At 38.7% G+C, this 17,817-nt stretch overlaps 1 protein-coding gene across 1 annotated transcript in view; it reads right to left on the bottom strand.

Annotated features, from left to right (window-relative positions):
• DMD (dystrophin) overlaps positions 1-17,817 on the bottom strand; it is a 2,039,083-nt gene that overhangs the window by 787,002 nt on the left and 1,234,264 nt on the right. Inside the window, exons 46-47 of the mRNA XM_040468816.1 lie at positions 7,683-7,830; positions 5,336-5,485 (exon numbers count right to left, since the gene is read on the bottom strand). Of these exons, the coding sequence (XP_040324750.1) occupies positions 5,336-5,485; positions 7,683-7,830 (298 nt within the window). The remainder of the gene's footprint in view (positions 1-5,335; positions 5,486-7,682; positions 7,831-17,817) is intronic.

The raw sequence follows: 17,817 nt of genomic DNA on the forward strand, positions 1-17,817 counted from the left end.
ATTAGGAGAAACAGCTACCTCTCTCGGCCTTGAAGGAATAGCCTTGTGTAGGAGATGAAACTTGTCGTTCAACTTTGCCCTAGCTCTTGTTTGTTTCTTGAATCTCTGCAATCGTCTAAGCAGGCTGATTTACTCTTGACGGGTTTCAGTCATTGAGGATGTACCAAGACCTATGACTGTTCCCAAGGGAGGGGATCTCAGTCAGCTCTGAGTTTTAGGCTGATTTGGATCCAGATGCTCAGGCTGCAGCTTTCAAAAATGCAAATATATACAGTCCTGTGGGGCCACAATCATGAACCCTGGTATCATCCAGACCAGGAGATCCAGAGGTGTCCCCCGGGTGACAGTTACAAAAAGTAGCAACACTTGAGTATACGAGGTCATTTCTGAGAGGTACCAGTGAAGTAGAGTGCGGTCAAGAGAAAGGACACAGATAGTGTCCCCCGACCTACCTTCCCTGAGAGCACATCCATAGTTTCTACGTCTGTGGCAAACTTGAAACCTGCCCCTCAGGCTGAACCTCCAGGAAAATGGGCTTTTTTTGACAGAAAAACTCCGGTATATTTCAGTCTGCTGTCTATACTGTGCCCTGGGTGTGAAAGCCTGTCCAAAACTATTTCCCCCATTGTTACAGTCCCATGGGACTCAGGACTGCAAGCCTTTCTGGCCACCAAAGTTAGGCAGTCAAGGAGAGGGCCCCATGTGGCCTGTGTGCACCTCCTGACTTCAAGGCAGCTGGAGAGCTCAGGAATTGGGTGGGCACATCTGTTGGCTTTGGCAAGGCAGTGGGAGAGTGCAGGAAACACGTGTTGCCCATGGCTTTGGCAGGGAAGCCAGAGATTTCAAGAACTATGCAAGCCTGCCCCCCTACCTCACTCTTGATGATTAGCAAATGGGTCTCCTTCATCAATAGTCTAGGCATTTTCCAAACTGCTACCATTGTCCTGAGCCTGGGGGCAAGGGAGTCTGTGTGTAAGCCCTTTAAGAGCAGTATCTCAGTTCCCTACAGCACTCTGGGTATCTTCTGGAGGTAAGACCCAATGGTTTGCAAAGCTAGATGTTTTGGGGGCTCATCTCTGCAGCGCAGGTCCCATGAGTGGGGGTGGCTGCTGTGGAACACGAACTTCTTGCTGCTCAGGTAGAAGTTGCTGTTTCGTGAAATCCATGCCGATTATGGGTTGCCATGCCAGCGGTGAGGTTTCTGGAGAGACAGTGTCTCTGCCTGTCCTATCTGTTTTGATGTGGCACTTTTATCCTTGGTCATGGAGGAACTGCTCAGCTAGTTTTCAGCTGTTTTTCAGGGGGAACTATTTCATATGCAGCTGTATCTTCACTCTGTCCGTGGGAGGAGGTGAGTTCAGGATCTTCCTATGCTACCATGTTGGACACCCCCCTCCCTGCCTAGTGACGTCTCTAGTTTTGTTTTGTTTTTTTTTTTTTTTCTTTTCCCATCATCTACATAAACTTTTCTCAGTATAACTTTTCCATACCTAATACTTAAAAAGCAATTTGTGTCATCTTTGAAATAAGGCATTTTATATTATGTGAAAATTATAGTCCACCAGTATCTTCTTGGCCCCTGGTTCAAAGGATTACAGTTTGCTTTACATTTTGGATAGAACAAAGTTAACAGGTATTAAATATGCTCAGTAAAGCACTAGAACTGTTGTCAAAAATGGATGTGAGGTTTTAAAACATTTTCAGAAGGTCTAAAGCATATATGAGTAGGGCATACATGAAGACATATAAAGGAGAAGTAGCCCTAGGTACGGGGGGATCTGACCTTGGCAGAATTGGGCAACCGGATGAAACATACCATGATGGGTGGGGCTAAGAGGTGGGTTAAACTTGCGGTACTAAAGTCTGAACGTGGAAATTCGCCCCTAGCTCGAAACTACCACACAATGAATGGCCTGTCCTTAACATTTACTTACAAGCAAAAATAAATATGAATCAAGATAAATAAGAAGTGTGTGATTCTTATCTAAAGAAATTAAACTTGGTACCTGGGCTGAATCTCGGCAGGTGTTGTGCGTACCTCACCATAAAGCCCACTGCAGTACAGAACTTGAATATCTTTTAGCAAGACAGTCAGTTCTCTTCCTTAGCACACAGAGTAAAAACAGTCGATTTTCTCATTCTTCTTCATAAATATGAATATAAATATATTTATATAATAAATATCATACAAATATATAATAAATAGGTTTATATAAATATATAAAAGACCACTGGCTGCATGAATAAAGTCCACAACCTCAAAAAGAGAAAAGGACATGGAAATAGACAAAATCCTTGAAATACACAACTTATAAAAGATTACACACACACACACACACACACCCACAAAGAAAAAATCTATCCATCCCTGTATCTATTAAAGAAATTGAACCAATCATCAGACACTTTCCCATACACACACACAAAAGCTTCATCATCAGATGGCTTTACAATTGAATTCTCTGAAACACCTTGGAAATAATACCAATCTTCAACAATTTCTTCCAGAAAAAAAAGAGAGACCACTTCCCCAGTAATTTTTATGACAAGCCTAACATTGCTATCCACACTTGAGAAGGATATTATAAAAAAAAAAAATACAGACCATTTTCTGTCATGAACAATATAAAAATCCCAAACGACATATTAGAAAATGACTCCAACCATCCGTAAGTAGTACAAGACCTCATGACCAATATGATTTCTTTCAGGGATTCCAGAGTAGTTTCACATTCCAGAACCAATGGCTGTAGTTTGCCGCACTCACAAAAAGAAAAAATCATATGCTCAATAGATACAGAAAAATCATCTGAACATATTCAATACCTGTTCATAATAAAAACATGAATTGGGAATAAGGAGATACTCTTTAATTTGATTAAAAGAACCTATAAAATGTCCTACAACAAGTACATTATTTAATGCTAAGTTATTGAGAGTTTTCCACCTGACACAGGGAATGAGCCAACGTTTCCCGTAATTGCCACTTCCAGTAAACATTGTATTGGAGGGCCTAGTCTGTGCAAAAAATTAAAAAAATAAAAAAATAAAATCCTAAGGATTGAAAATAGGGAAACTACCTCTATTTGATGGCACAACTGCGCACATAAAAAATGCAAAAGTTGCTGAAAACTATTAATATTAATAAGTGAATTTAGCAAAGGCAGTGAATATGTGCATAATATACAACAATCTATTATATTTTTATAAACCAACACCAAAGAGAAAATAAAATTCAAAATGAAATTCCATGTATAATAGGATCAAAATGTCAAATATTGGGGACGAAGTCTAATAAAACATGTGCAGGTCTTCTGCACTGAACATGGAAAGATATGATTGGAAAAAAGCATTCAAGAAGACCTAAATAAATGAAGGGATATATCATTTTCACAGATCAGATGGCTCCATATTGTAAAAATGTTAACTGATCTACAAATTCAACATAATTCCATCACTATCCTGTCAAGCATCAGTAAAAACTGATAAACTGATTCTAAATGTACTTGGGTATATCAATGAGCCCAAAATAGCAAAGATAATGTGGACTAAAAAGAACAAAATTGGAGGTGTTAGATGGTCAGACAGACCCTCAAATCTTAAACAAAACAACTGCATGTATGCAGACCATGAAGTGCATTCAGTTATAAAAAGGAATAGGGGCACCAGTCGGTTAAACGTCCAACACTTGATTTCCGCCCAGGTCATGATTTCACGGTTGGGGAGTTCAAGCTCTGCATTGGGCTCTTTGCTAGCAGTGCAGAGCCTACTTGGGATTCATTCATTCTCCCTCTCTCTCTCTCTCTCTCTCTCTGTCTCTCTCTCTCTCTTCCTCTCCCTCCCTCCCTTTCTGCCCCTCCCCTGCTCGAATTCTCTCTCTCAAAATAAACAAATAAACATTAAAAAAATAAAAAGGAGGGGTGCCTGGGTGACTCAGTTGGTTAAGCTTTCGACTTCACCTGAGGTCATGATCTCATGGTTCATGGGTGTGAGCCCCGCATCGGACTCTGCGCTGGCAGCTCAGAGCCTGGAGCCTGCTTTGGCTTCTTTGTCCCCCTCTTTCTGCCCCTCCCCTGCTCATGCTCTGTCTCTCTCTGTCTCTCAAAAATAAAGAAGTGCTAAAAGAAATTAAAAAAAATAAAAAGGAATAAAATTATGATACCTGCTACGACATGAATGAACCTTGAAAACATGCTAAGTGGAATAATTTACACACAAAGGGACAGATAAAGTATCAGTTTACTTTTAAAATCTATCTAGAACAGGCAAATTCATAGAGACAGAAAGTAGATTAGAGATCATTTTGTGTGGGTGGGTAGCTGGATGTGGGGTTACTGCTTAATGTTTACAGAATTTTTGTTTGGGGCAATGAAAAAGCTTTGGAAATAGATGATTGTAATGGTTGCACAGTGTGAATGTAATAAATGACACTGAATCGCACACGTAAAAATCATGAAAATGACAAATTTATGTTATATGTATTTTCCCACAATTACAAAACATAAATACACCAAAATCATTGAAATATACTTTTTAAAACGGATGTATTGTATGGCATGCGGATTACGTCCCAGTAAAGCGGAAGACTGTTATTGAGCAAGGATGTATTGGTGGAGGGACAGACACAGTCGCAAGGAAAAGAAAAGAGACTGCAGAAGCAGATCCATACAGATGTTCACAGCAGTACGATGGGAAAAGAATTGCCTTTGAAAGATCGATGTTGCTTTGCATGATAAATTCATGCGCGCCACTGATTTTAAAGAATATGTATGCATTAATACATTAAGTATTTAAAAATATTAAAGTTATAAAGTATCCAAGGTAGAGAGCCAAAGACTTGCGAGTTAGGTGACTAAGCAAACCTAAGGAACTGAATGAACAAAGAAACAAATACATGGAACACCTTTGGGAGGTTAGTGTGCACTACTAAGTCTGCACCAGAAGTAAGGATGAGTAATTGTGACTCATAATCTTTGTTGAAGTGGGCCACCTCCAACTTGCTTAAAGACCATCAATATGCACCCGAACGCTGAACTACTTCATCCCTTTTCCAGTCTCGTTCCTTAGAGTGGCTCACGCAAAGTAACAACGCAAAGTAATATTTTGGCGTTTGGTCATGAATATATTGTCATCCACTATCACCATTCTTTCCAACTATAATGAATCATATGGCCAAACCAGACGGTCAGGTTGGAAAAACAACAATCCACCTACCGGGCCCCCACCACTCACCGCCCCCCCCACCCCCCCAGCAATAAAACACCCATGAACCAAAACAAATATAAACACTTGCAACATTTAACACATGTGACAGAAGAGATGGTTAATGTCTAACCTTTATCCACTGAAGATTTGTCTGCTTGAGCTTATTTTCAAGTTTATCTTGCTCTTCTGGGCTTATGGGAGCACTTACAAGCACTGTTCCTCCGGCTTCATTTAATTGTTTTAGAATCCCCTGGCGAAGGGGCAACTCTTCCGCCAGTAACTGAAACAGACAAATGCGACAACATTTAAAATGAATTACAGCACAATTCCAACTATCTTGTCTTTGTCTCTACTGATTAGTCTCTCAAAATGAAGCAACTTGACTGAAGGCCAACCGGTACCTCAAATACAAACCACTTTCTAAAGAGTACAGAACTGATGGACCAAAGCACTCACGCCCAAGTAGAGAGGCCTATCCTAGAAAGGACCAGCATATCTTACCCCTCAAAGATTCTTTTCAAGAAAAACAAGGTGTTACATGGCAGGATGAGCTCCAAAATAACACATCGCAATCAGAAATAGAACAATCTGGGTAAATTCATCATCCTCTCAGGTACTAAGCCTCCATGCTATAATTTACTACTGATTAAGAAAATGCATTACCATATCGAGAGATAACTAATACTGAGAACATACTCGGTACAAGACACTGTGTTGACCTCTTCACATATTATAAAAGTTAACTGAGATAATACAATTCTATGAGGTAGACCCTATTATCTTCATCTTATACGGAAGAAGACTGAGACAGAGACCTTAAATCCCAACAAAGAGGTTAAATAGCAGCTCCAAGGACACAAAAGCAGCGAGCAACGGAGCTGTGGTTCAAACTTGGGCAATTTCATTCAAGAACCCTTATTTGTAACTCCTCCACATTCCTGAATTTCTTTTATTCATTTAGCATCACATTATAAATGCCCTTTCCCAAGACTTACAAAACTGCCATGGTTTTCTTTATTTATTCGTGCCACCTAGAGCTGCAGTGTCCAAAATAGTATCATTACCTACATGAGGCTATTTGAATTTAAATTAATTAAGTTTCAATAATATTAAAAACTTAGTTCCTCAGTCATACTACCTTTCAAGTACTCAAAAGGCACATGCAGCTTGTGGTTACTGCAGTGGATAATATAGAGCATTACCATCATTACAGAAAGTTCTATTGGACTGCTGATCTAGATTGTCTAAGGAGAAAAGAAAATCAATGCCTGTTTATTAATAAGTAAATCCCACTAAACATGTCTCTTAAATGAGTTATCAATTATATTGCTATATATAACACTCGATACATGCAGGAAAGATTCATTTTCAAGAACAAGACTGAGTTCATTTTCCTAGGACATCCTCACCTTCAGATGAACTACAGATCCAAAACTTGTTTTCTTTTTCTTTTTTTTTTTTTCTGCTATCTGATAGATAGTAGGGACTCAGTATCTGTTCACCGAATTTCACATTAATTTTATTTTTATACTTTATCCTCTCCTCAGGTACAAATTTCTTGTTTCACAGAAATAAGTGGTTGACATTGGAGTCTAATTTGCATGTACAAACCAACTGAATCATTGATAAAAGAGCAATTTCATTTCCCTTTGATTGTCTGACCTTGTAAAATGAGAATAACAGCAACCGTTTTGAAAGTTTTATATGAAGATTAAATAAAATAGCAGATGTAAGTACATCTAATACTTAGCACATAATAGAGGATGATTAAATGTTAATTTCCCTTTCCCTTTCACCTTCCCTTCAAGAATTACAGCAAAACAGATCCAAATAAGTTTCTTTCCCGAGACTAAAACCATGGAAGTTAATCGAACTGCACAATCAGCGCATGTCAGTCAGCCAGCTGGGGTAATCAGTACTGAGCAGACATCACAGTAGGAAGGCATGAAAAGCCACTTGAATAAGCTGGATGCCTATTCAACCAGTATAGAATGTGCACCAACACCACGCGCTCCCAACCAGCCCCAGACAAAACAAACATTGTTTCAGGCGAATCGAACACCTCTAATTAGAGGCTGAAATAGTGAGATTGATTTGGCAATTATGATCTTCCCTAAGAAATAGGATTCATTTCTAGAGTCTCTCCAGTTTTTGAAATAATTTGGAGTTGCAGAATTCTCCAATATGTGCAAAGTTAATTTCAAGTTAGTTTGCAAAATACTGCCGTATTTTACACACACACACACACACACACACACACACTCACACACAGATTTTTTTTTTTTTTTTTTTTTTTTACAAAAAAAATATACTCATTGGGAAACACTGGGTTAAAACAAAGTGAAGTTTTGAGAAAATTTACGGATGACCTATCAATAACGTAATGGGCAGGAAATCAATGATTAAATATATTAAAAAATAGACTCATATACTCTTTATACAAGTAGTCCTTGGAGGTTTTTAGAAAACAAAATTACCTTGACTTGTTCAAGTTTTTGTTTTAGCTGCTGCTCATTCCCAGGTTCAAGTGGAATATTAGCAACGCTGTCTGCTTCTTCCAACCATAAAACAAATTCATTTACATCCCTTTGAAATTCTGACAAGATATTTTTTTGTTCCTCTAGCCTGGAGAAATAAGAATAAAACTGGTATAAACAACGTATTTCTCAAACTTTTCTTTCTTTTTTTTTTTAAAGGAAACTCAGAAACAAACAAACAAACAAAAACCATGGTAACACTTTCAAGGAAAGAAACAAATTAAAAGATGTTAGCAATACACATTTTTAAACGAAACTCATTTACTTTGAACAAAGCAATTTTAATCTCTTAAAAATCTCTAAAATATAAGAGATTAAAACTGGTGAAGAAAAAATTCTAATTTTAAAATTCCAACAATATTATGTCATGAAATTAGGGTTTCTCAACGTCAGCACTACTGACATTTAGGGTTAAATAATTCTTAGTTCTGAGGGGCTGTTCTCTGTACTGTATATTATGTAGAACAACTACATAATATAAAGTTGCATGTTTTAACGTGCTTAAATAAAATACACCTTTCTGGTAAATTATAGGGTTAAAAATAAAAACAAGGGAATAAAAAAAACAACACTAAGTTATTACATGTTAAAATGTTTTCCAAATTATGATTCACCATCTTTTTTGGAGGAAAGAAGAAAACTGAGTTAAAATATGTTATTCATTTATTGGCCATAAGTTTATCCTTACATGTTGAATAGTAACACCATTGAACAAAATGGTCTGCACCTCAAATAACTTTTGAGAGATATATCTCCTGTATGTAAGCTTTTAATTGAAGTAAAATATAAATATATATATGTATATGTATATATACACTTCTATATATACATATATATATAGAAGTACACATATGATATGACTGAATAGCTCAAAATATTTTTTAAAAGTATACAAATAACCAGAAAAATAGAATGTCATCAGAAGCCCAGGGGCCCCTCTTGTCCCTTGCAGGCATTTTTTCCATGTATAACCAGTATCCTGTCAACTTCGATTATGTTGTCTATATTGAACACTGAGTATATGGAATGATATGCTATATCCTCTTTTGTGTCTTGTCTCTTTCACTCAACATAATGTTTACAATAATCAACCACGTGGCATGGAGCTTAATTTGTTTATTCTCCTGGCTGCAGAGTATTGAACTATCTAAATACATATCTCTGTTGGTGGATAGTTGGAATGTTTCCATTTGGGGGATGTTTAGCTATTGTTTTTGTTTCAATTTAACAAATATTTATTGAGGGCTTACTAACTTCCAGCAAGACTACTGGGCATTAGGATTAAAGAAAGATATGTTGCATAGTTTGCCCTGATGATCTCAGTCCATGAGAGGAAACAAGAGATTCCCATGGGTCGGAATAAGACACAGCCTATCTTATTTACAGCCTGTGCAAAGACAGGGTGTTGAGAGAACTACTCTTACACTACTTCTCAAACCATGTCCACTTTTGAATGTATGCTTGTCTCTACTCAGTTTTGCTCTAGGTTGGGAGCTTGTTCAAATTCTGTTCTGGGGCATGTGAGGGGACACTCTCTTCTCTGTCTAATCTCAAAAAAGCAGATCTCATGAAAACCCAAGTCATAATATGGGATCTTACGGACATCCAAGTCATGTCATGTCACTGTCGCAGTCAAAACTCTTCTCTTGCTTCCCAATTTGTTCACAGCAAAGCCAAAGTCCGTACAGTATTCTATGAGGGTCTAGATCTGTACTGTCCAAAATGGTAGATACCTTCCCTGTGGCTACTGAGCACCTGAAATGATGTAAGGGGAACTGAGATGTGCTTTAAGTGTAAAATATACACCAGATATCAAAGTGATCTCTGTACCTTCTATTCAACTTTGCTGAGCACCTACAACTGCTGTAAAAAATAAAAGTATTTGAAACATTTTTTTAAAGAAGGGAAAACAGTTCCTTAGTACTTTCTATATCATGTACAGGTTGAAGTAATATTTTTAATATATTGGATTAAATAAGATATATTCATTTCACCTGTCCCTACTTCCTTTTAAAAACATGTAGCAGCTATACAAGTTTAAATTACATAAGCAGCTCAACTCCTTTTTTAAAAAAAAATATTTATTTATTTTTGAGAGAGAGAGAGAGTGAGCAAGCAGGGGAGGGGCACAGAGAGAGAGAGAGGATCTGAAGCAGGTTCTGTGCTGGCAGCAGAGAGCCGATATGGGGGCTCGAACCCACAAATCATGAGACCATGACCTGAGCCAAAGTTGGACGCTTAACTGACTGAGCCACCTAGGTGCCCCTCACCTTATTTTTCTATTGACCAGCACTGATCTAGGAAATCTGCCGATCCCTAATCTCCTTACTTCTCAGACTTCATTTGCAACTACTCTGTATTTCTCTTATCCTTCTTGAAGCCCTCTAGCTTCCTTGCTGTACTCCTCAAGTACATTACATGGGTCCCTGCTTCTGACTCTTCGTACTTGCTGTATTTTTCTGCCTTCAATGTCCTTCCCTCAACCATCATCTCCTGCAGGTCTTTCCTGATGACCCTAAAGAAAACGACACCTCTCCTACCAAATTCCTAGTTCTTGAAAGGAACAAACACTATACTTGTGTTATTTTATATGATGTCTATCACATCAAATGAAGCTTCCTGACAGCCAAGATTTTTATTTATTGCCATAATTGTTGCTGCCGGAACAATGGATGGCAGAAAACAGATACCAAATCAGTAACTGTTGCATTAATGAATGAATTCTGCCATCACGCTTTTCCATTTTAAATGTGTTTCTCTTTGAAAAGAATCTTTCCCATTCTTCATAATAGTGATAGGTGATGGGGATTAAAACGTGCACCTGTTGCAATGAGCCCCGGGTGATGTATGGAAGTGTCGAATCACTATATTCTACACCTGAAACTAATAATACACTATATGTTAACTGGAATTTGTTTATTTTATTTGAGAGAGAGAGAAAATATCTTAGGCAGGCTCCATACTCATTACAGAGCCCCACGTGGGCTCCGTCCCACCATGCTGGGATCATACTCCAGTTGAATTCAAGAGTTGGACGTTTCACTGACTGGGCCACCCAGTTTCCCCTAAGTAACTGGAATTTATTTATATAAAAAGTTTAAAGAAAAGAATCTTTCCCATTCTTTCTAAGACTGATTCTGAAACAGTCTACTTTACTCGCCAATGTGTACTAGAGTATTTCACGCAACCGAAGACACCTTCACTTGCAGGTCATATAATATCATCCTAAGGTCTGCCAGGCATAAACTGGAAAAGGCATGGCACTGATTCAACGATGACCCTTATCATTTAGAAGCTTTTCCGATTAAGACATTGTTCTTTTAGATTTCTGTATATTTTTTTGTCATACACATAAAAAGTAAAACATACGTGAAAAATTAGTGAGGTAGTCCTAAAACTCTGTCGTATTTAGAACTTGCCTCTCCTTTATATCACTTTTCCCTTCAGGATAATTGACCTCTATCTTTACCTGCACCCTGGCATCCTCTGTGGTGGCAAGAGTGTTGCCAACATATCATTTCTTAAGAGGGTTCCACTACTGTTTCCTGGACTTTCTTTGGAACCATATGTGTCCTGGCAAGCAGAGACTGTAAAACCCATCCTGGTTTCACTGATTTTAATGGGATAAAATGTGCAGGTTAGAACGGATGAAATTTAATTCATATGCACAGCCTCCCAGCACTTGACATAATGACTTGGGTTCTTTCACTTGCTACCAGGTTGCTGATAGGTCCAGAATTTTTCTAAAAATTCATAACACAATGACTGTTTACTGCTATCTTAGGTTTATAATTGTGAGTGGATATTATTATCGGCATTACCTGCCTGATGATTGAGCTCATTTTCCATGAACAGAGTCAGTAAGATTTGGCTTTACTTTCCACGGGACTTAATGTTTGATTACGCAAGTTTTTGCCAATGACAAATGTGTTGGCCCCTCTTGTACATGAAAAGTAAGGGTGTCTACGTTAAAGCCTCACGCTAACGTTATCTGTTAGCAAAGTATTCAAGATTTATACAGGAAGGGTCAGGAGATGAAGTCGGTGAGGTGAGTAGACGTTGAGTGATGAAGCACCTAGAATGTTTTGTTTCAATTTGTAGGTGCTCAACCACTTAACGGTTTTGAGTAGGGCAAGATTTATTTGATCCAAAGCTCACTGTGACTACACTATGGAGAATGGGTGTGCCTAAGGGTTGTATGACAAGAGACTGATGAATCAAGTATGAGACTATCATAAGAGGTCAGGGATGAAGTCATGAAGGTTCAAATCGTCAAGACGTAATAAGACAAAAGGGTAAGACAGGATACATGTAAAATGGAGAAGGTGTTTCCACAGGACTTGAAAGGAGACAGACTGGTATGTGTGGCTAGGAATTAGTGAGCAATTACTGCATGGTAGCCCTGAATCAAGTGCCAAGTCCCCACATTACTACTAGGACACGGTACTCATCTTTTCTCATTTGCTGATGAAAGAAAACTGGGCTTAGTATTTTGCCCAAACTCAAACAGCTAGTAAGCGGTCAATCGAGCATTCAGTCCTGGGTCATCTGGGTCCAGAGTCTATGCTCTTCATTTGACCATGACATCTGGTCTATGAGTACTTCCACCTTATCTAGCTGAGTGGACAATATTTACTCCAGATGAGAGTGCATTTCATTGCATCAGATATTTAGGGGAAATTCCTAGTAGAGAAAATAAGAGACCCGGAGCTCAAAGAGCTGGAAATATAGACTTCAGAATCCCCAGCAACGGGTTGGTGGATAAAACATGGTCAACTAACTTTTGCACTAATAATTTACACTTCACGTTTGGCACCTTCTGAGCCCATTTTTTCCTTCATTTTCAGATTAAAGATTAGCAACTCTCTCTCCTGCTTATTTAAATTGCAAAATTGAAGGAAAACGTCCATTTCACAGCCACTCATTCCTTTCTTGCGGATGGCTAACCTGTGGCTCCTGCTCCTCCTCCGCTTGCCCAGCTGTGATGTGGAAAAGCCAAAGGAGCGCCTAGAGTATTCTGGCCGCTGGAAAAGCTACACGGACTTGGGAAGGAGCTCTTCAGCTCAACAAATACGCAGCTGAAAAACAACATGGTCTTCCCTGGTTGCATTCCACATACTTGTTTTCAGGGATGATCTCCAAGCCCCTCCCTTTGACTTTAGGGAAATGAAAGGGGAGAAGAGACGAAACTGAGCCTCATGAGAAAAAGCATACTCCCTACAAAGCTATCTCATCCCACGTGAGTTCTCTGGCGTGGACTGGGGCACAGCATGTAGAGGAGGTTGAAATCACCCGTGGTAGTCATAGCGCTGGTGATACTTCTTACTAACCCCTAGGGTGAAAGGGCTCCTGTCAACTGCTGGCAGCTTTAGAATGTGAATAGAACCATTTTTCCACAGACTCTGGACTGAGAAGCAATTCTTAAAAGGAAAAATTCCATTAGAGACATCCTTTATTCATCTACAAGTTCTAAGGTGGTTCAAATACTGGGGTCTAGGTCTCAAGGGTGTTTGTGAGTCTACCTTATCGTTCTTTTTTTCTTCTTTTTTCTTTTGCAAATCTTTGTCTCTTTCAGTATCTGGCTCCGTCATAGTGCGTAGTGTCCCAAATACTGAGAGCAGCAACCTTACTCCTACCATTTTCCTCCTCATTTTAGTTCACTAAAACCTTGCTAAAATCAGTTTACATATGTAAAACCTAGACGGATGGGTAAAGCTTTTCTCAGCCCTCACCTAGAAATTGACCCTATCAGGGAGAGAAACAAATCCCAGACTCAACAAACAAAAACTGAAGAGCAAGAAAAAGTAATACCCGCACCCCCCGTCAAAAGTGCCTCAAACCTTGAAAAAAATTCTAAAAGCAACCATCCCCAACTTCTGCTTCAAACACGTCTCAAATTAATTACTTGTGTATTTTTTTTTTCTTTTGAAGAATATCCAGCCAAGGAAATGAGGGAAAATGTGCTTATTCATGATAATTGGGATTTATATATTTAATTGGTGCTAAACTCTATAAACACTGTATACCTATTTTCCAACTTGAATATTCGACTGTATTTCCTTAGGTCATTAATTATTCTTTGAAAAATTGATTTTTAAGATCTGAGCAATAATCCATAAGTAGGTACACCGTATTTCACCATTCTTTCATTAGTAGGCATTTAGTTTGGTTCCACTTTTTCATTATAATAAATAACCCTATGGCAAATACATTTGTTTATACATTTGGGCTTACAGATCTGCTAATTTGCTTCGAATAAGGAAGAAAAGTTAACAATTACAATACTACGGATTTAGATACAGGTTGCTAAATTTCTTCACCATGCTGGCAATAAGAACTCTCATCCACTTCCACCAACAGTTATAAAATACTTGTCTCGGGGCGCCTGGGTGGCACAGTCGGTTGAGCGTCCGACTTCAGCCAGGTCACGATCTCGCGGTCCGTGAGTTCGAGCCCCGCCTCGGGCTCTAGGCTGATGGCTCAGAGCCTGGAGCCTGTTTCCGATTCTGTGTCTCCCTCTCTCTCTGCCCCTCCCCCGTTCATGCTCTGTCTCTCTCTGTCCCCAAAAATAAACAAATGTTGAAAAAAAAATTTTTTTAAATAAAATACTTGTCTCAACACATGTCTACTGCTGTAGTGCATGATGATTTATATGCTTGAAAGAAGAAAAATAGTTTGCCACGGATTTTTTTTATTACTAGAAAAGTTGAAAAACATTTGTATATTGGTGTGTATTTGTCATTTGCTTCTGCTATCAATGGTCTGCTGTGTCTGTTGCCCATTTTTCCTCAGTGTTTTATTTGGTGAAGCTCTTTTCACATTATCCGCTTTGATAAAAAATAAAAAGTCAGAAAAATACTTACCGAGATGATTTTTCTAGCTTCCTTTTTACCTTGTGAAATTTAATAGTTTTGTTTGTTTCTAAATAAAATGTTGTCATGTTCTTTGTTATCTTTTTCACTGACACTACCGTGAAAATTATGAATATCCTCTAGTTGCTTAAATATTCACCTTTATAGTATTCTAGGACATTACACTTTCATTTCAAAGAGTACAAACCTAATCCGTCTTCAATTTATATAGCTCAGTTTCTGACCTTGAAGGGTTTTTCAGAAATTGATATATTTTTCTCCAAGCACAATTTATTTTCTATTGATTTGTGCTGATTGCCTCATTTTGTTTTGTGTTTTATATGTAATGAGGTTCTGTTTACTGATCTACTGGAGATTTTTTGACAGTAACGCGCTACATCAAGCACTTAGCTATTCCAACTTCTGTAATAGGAGCATCATTTGGTCAAATATCAAAATAAATCTCACCGGGGATTGTGATAGGGATTCCATTAAATCAATAAATTATTTTCTGAAGAATTACTGTCTTTTCAGTACAAATCCAATAAATTTTCTATATTTACAGGGCATTTGGAGTGTATCGGGGACTCATCCATGCGTTATAAATAATTAAGTATGCTTTCTAATTAACTTTCAGCATCAGTTTGAAAGGCAGTGACTTGCATATGATCTTACGGATAGTAACTGTATACTAATCTAGAAAATTCTTCAGGACTTCAAGATAGAATAAATCATCACTGAAAAAGTAAAAGTTTTGGCGAAGCTAGTTGCCCTAATCTCTCTCTTCACAGTGTGTGCGGAAAACTTTCCTGATGATTTAATTTTTTAAAAAGTACAGCATCTTTTTTAAATATGAAAACATTTGGTAGTCATTTCTTGTATAGGTTTGTTTTTTATCCTTTGAAATACAAAAAAGATGGTGCCCAAATCCCACCAGGACCTTGTTATAATCTGCTTTTTCAAGCGCATGTGTCTTCTGAAATTTCAAAAGCCTCGTTTTGAAGTTTTAAAAGCTGCAATTTGAATTTATGTATTCAGATGATTGCAGAAGAGCAAAGGAACACAGTTAGCATTTCCAGGCTTGTCTCTTGACACAACAGTTTAAACGTGCTTTATATTGGCATTCATCACATGAAGTGTTATTTCTTTGTTTACCTACTCGCTTAATGCTTATGGTAGGATTTATTCAGGCATGTGGTAGTAATAATAATGAATGGGATATTTAACATTACCCATCTGCAATTAAGTGCTAAATATTTTACTTTTAGAGGCATTTCAATACATTTAGCTTTTTTTTTTTTTTTTTTAAAGAATGGCTTCTGTTTGAAATATTGGCTCTGTTGCCATTTACATTACAAATGCTCTTAATGCAATTGAAGGAAGCACATATCATGATGGGGAGAAATCTGCATAATCAGAAAGGAAGAGTTATGGATGTCCTGTTAAATTCAATGAATTTCACATTAACTCTTAATGAACACGTTCTCTGGAGCTGCGGTTATGGTAAGAGGAAGAGTGCCAAATCACGGCACGATTTTGAAGTTTTATTTATTTTTGTATGTATTTAATTAGAGAAGAAGGGAGGGGCACAGAGAAGGGGGAGAGCGAGAATCTCAAGCTGGTCCTCGCGCTGCCAGCCAGATGCGGGACTTGAACTCACCCACTGTGAAACCATGACCTGCATCGAAATCAACTCACATGCTTAACTGATTGAGCCACCCAGGCACCCCTACATGGCATGATTTTAGAAACAGAGGATCGACCAAGTGTTTCAGGCCAAGTGCTAGATATTTTCCCATCTTCCAAATAAGAAGTACTTCTCTAAGTTTTGGGCGAACTAGAACACAGAAATTTCAGAAGATGTGGACAGAATCAACACCTGTCCACATACACTGCATAGTTAATTTGATCGTGCATATTAACTGAAAATTATATACCATATTAGAAAGAACACATTTTCCCATTCACAGTTGATACAGTAATTGTGTATGCCTTCCTCACGTGCGTGTTCAACATGGGAACCATCACCTTGGCGGATGCACTTTTTTCTTTTTAATTTTTTGATGTTTATTTATTTTTGACAGAGAGAGAGAGAGAGAGAGAGAGACAGAGAGAGAGACAGAGCACGAGCAGGGGAGGGGCAAAGAGAGAGGGAGACACAGAATCAGAAGCGGGCTCCAGGCTCTGAGCTGTCAGCACAGAGCCCAAGGCAGGGCTCGAACTCACATACCACGAGATCATGACCTGAGCCAAAGTCAGACGCCCAACCGACTGAGCCACCCAGGCGGCCCCTGGTGGATGCACTTTTTCAGTCATCTTTTTAAAAACAAAATTTTTTACTTTATTTAGTTTTGAGAGACAGAGACAGAGTGTGAGTGGGGGAGGGGCAGAGAGAGGGAGACACAGAACTGGAAGCAGGCTCCAGGCTCCGAGCTGTGAACACAGCGCGCGACGTGGGGCTTGAACTCACCAGCGGTGAGATCACGACCTGAGGTGAGGTCGGATGCTTAACCGACTGAGCCACCAGGCGCCCCACGGTTTGAGTCATCTCATTCAGTTTTCTAGTCACAGTCATTTTCACCTCTACCCACGTGGCCTGAGGTACAGCAATGTTGAGTCCACGTTGAACATTCTACTGGAAATTTTATTCCAAGCCATAAGCACACATTCACACCAGACAGTTGTATGTTATGTAAAGACAGTTTTTCTCTTTTCTGTGCCATATGTCCATGAAGAACACAATGTAAGCACTTACTGAGTTGCTTTAAAAATAATCTTTTCTGGGGCGCCTGGGTGGCGCAGTCGGTTGAGCCTCCGACTTCAGCCAGGTCACGATCTCGCGGTCCGTGAGTTCGAGCCCCGCGTCGGGCTCTGGGCTGATGGCTCGGAGCCTGGAGCCTGTTTCCGATTCTGTGTCTCCCTCTCTCTCTGCCCCTCCCCTGTTCATGCTCTGTCTCTCTCTGTCCCAAAAATAAATAAAAAAACGTTGAAAAAAAATTTAAAAAAAAATAATCTTTTCAGACCTTGTTTACAATGACATACAACTCTTACAACTGTGATGTCATACCAACAAAGCTAATCATGACTTCCATTAACTAAATTTAGTTAAAAAAACAGGAAGTTTTTTTCCATCAAGCGACTCAATTGATAGTAAATGAAAGTCTCTCCCAGACAGCACGTTGTTGTTCTGAGCAAAATAAAATGAGTATCTTGAAGCCTGAGAA

This window comes from Herpailurus yagouaroundi, unplaced genomic scaffold, assembly GCF_014898765.1.
Source record: "Herpailurus yagouaroundi ecotype Mexico unplaced genomic scaffold, PumYag 67793, whole genome shotgun sequence".
Taxonomy (NCBI): Eukaryota; Metazoa; Chordata; class Mammalia; order Carnivora; family Felidae; genus Herpailurus; species Herpailurus yagouaroundi.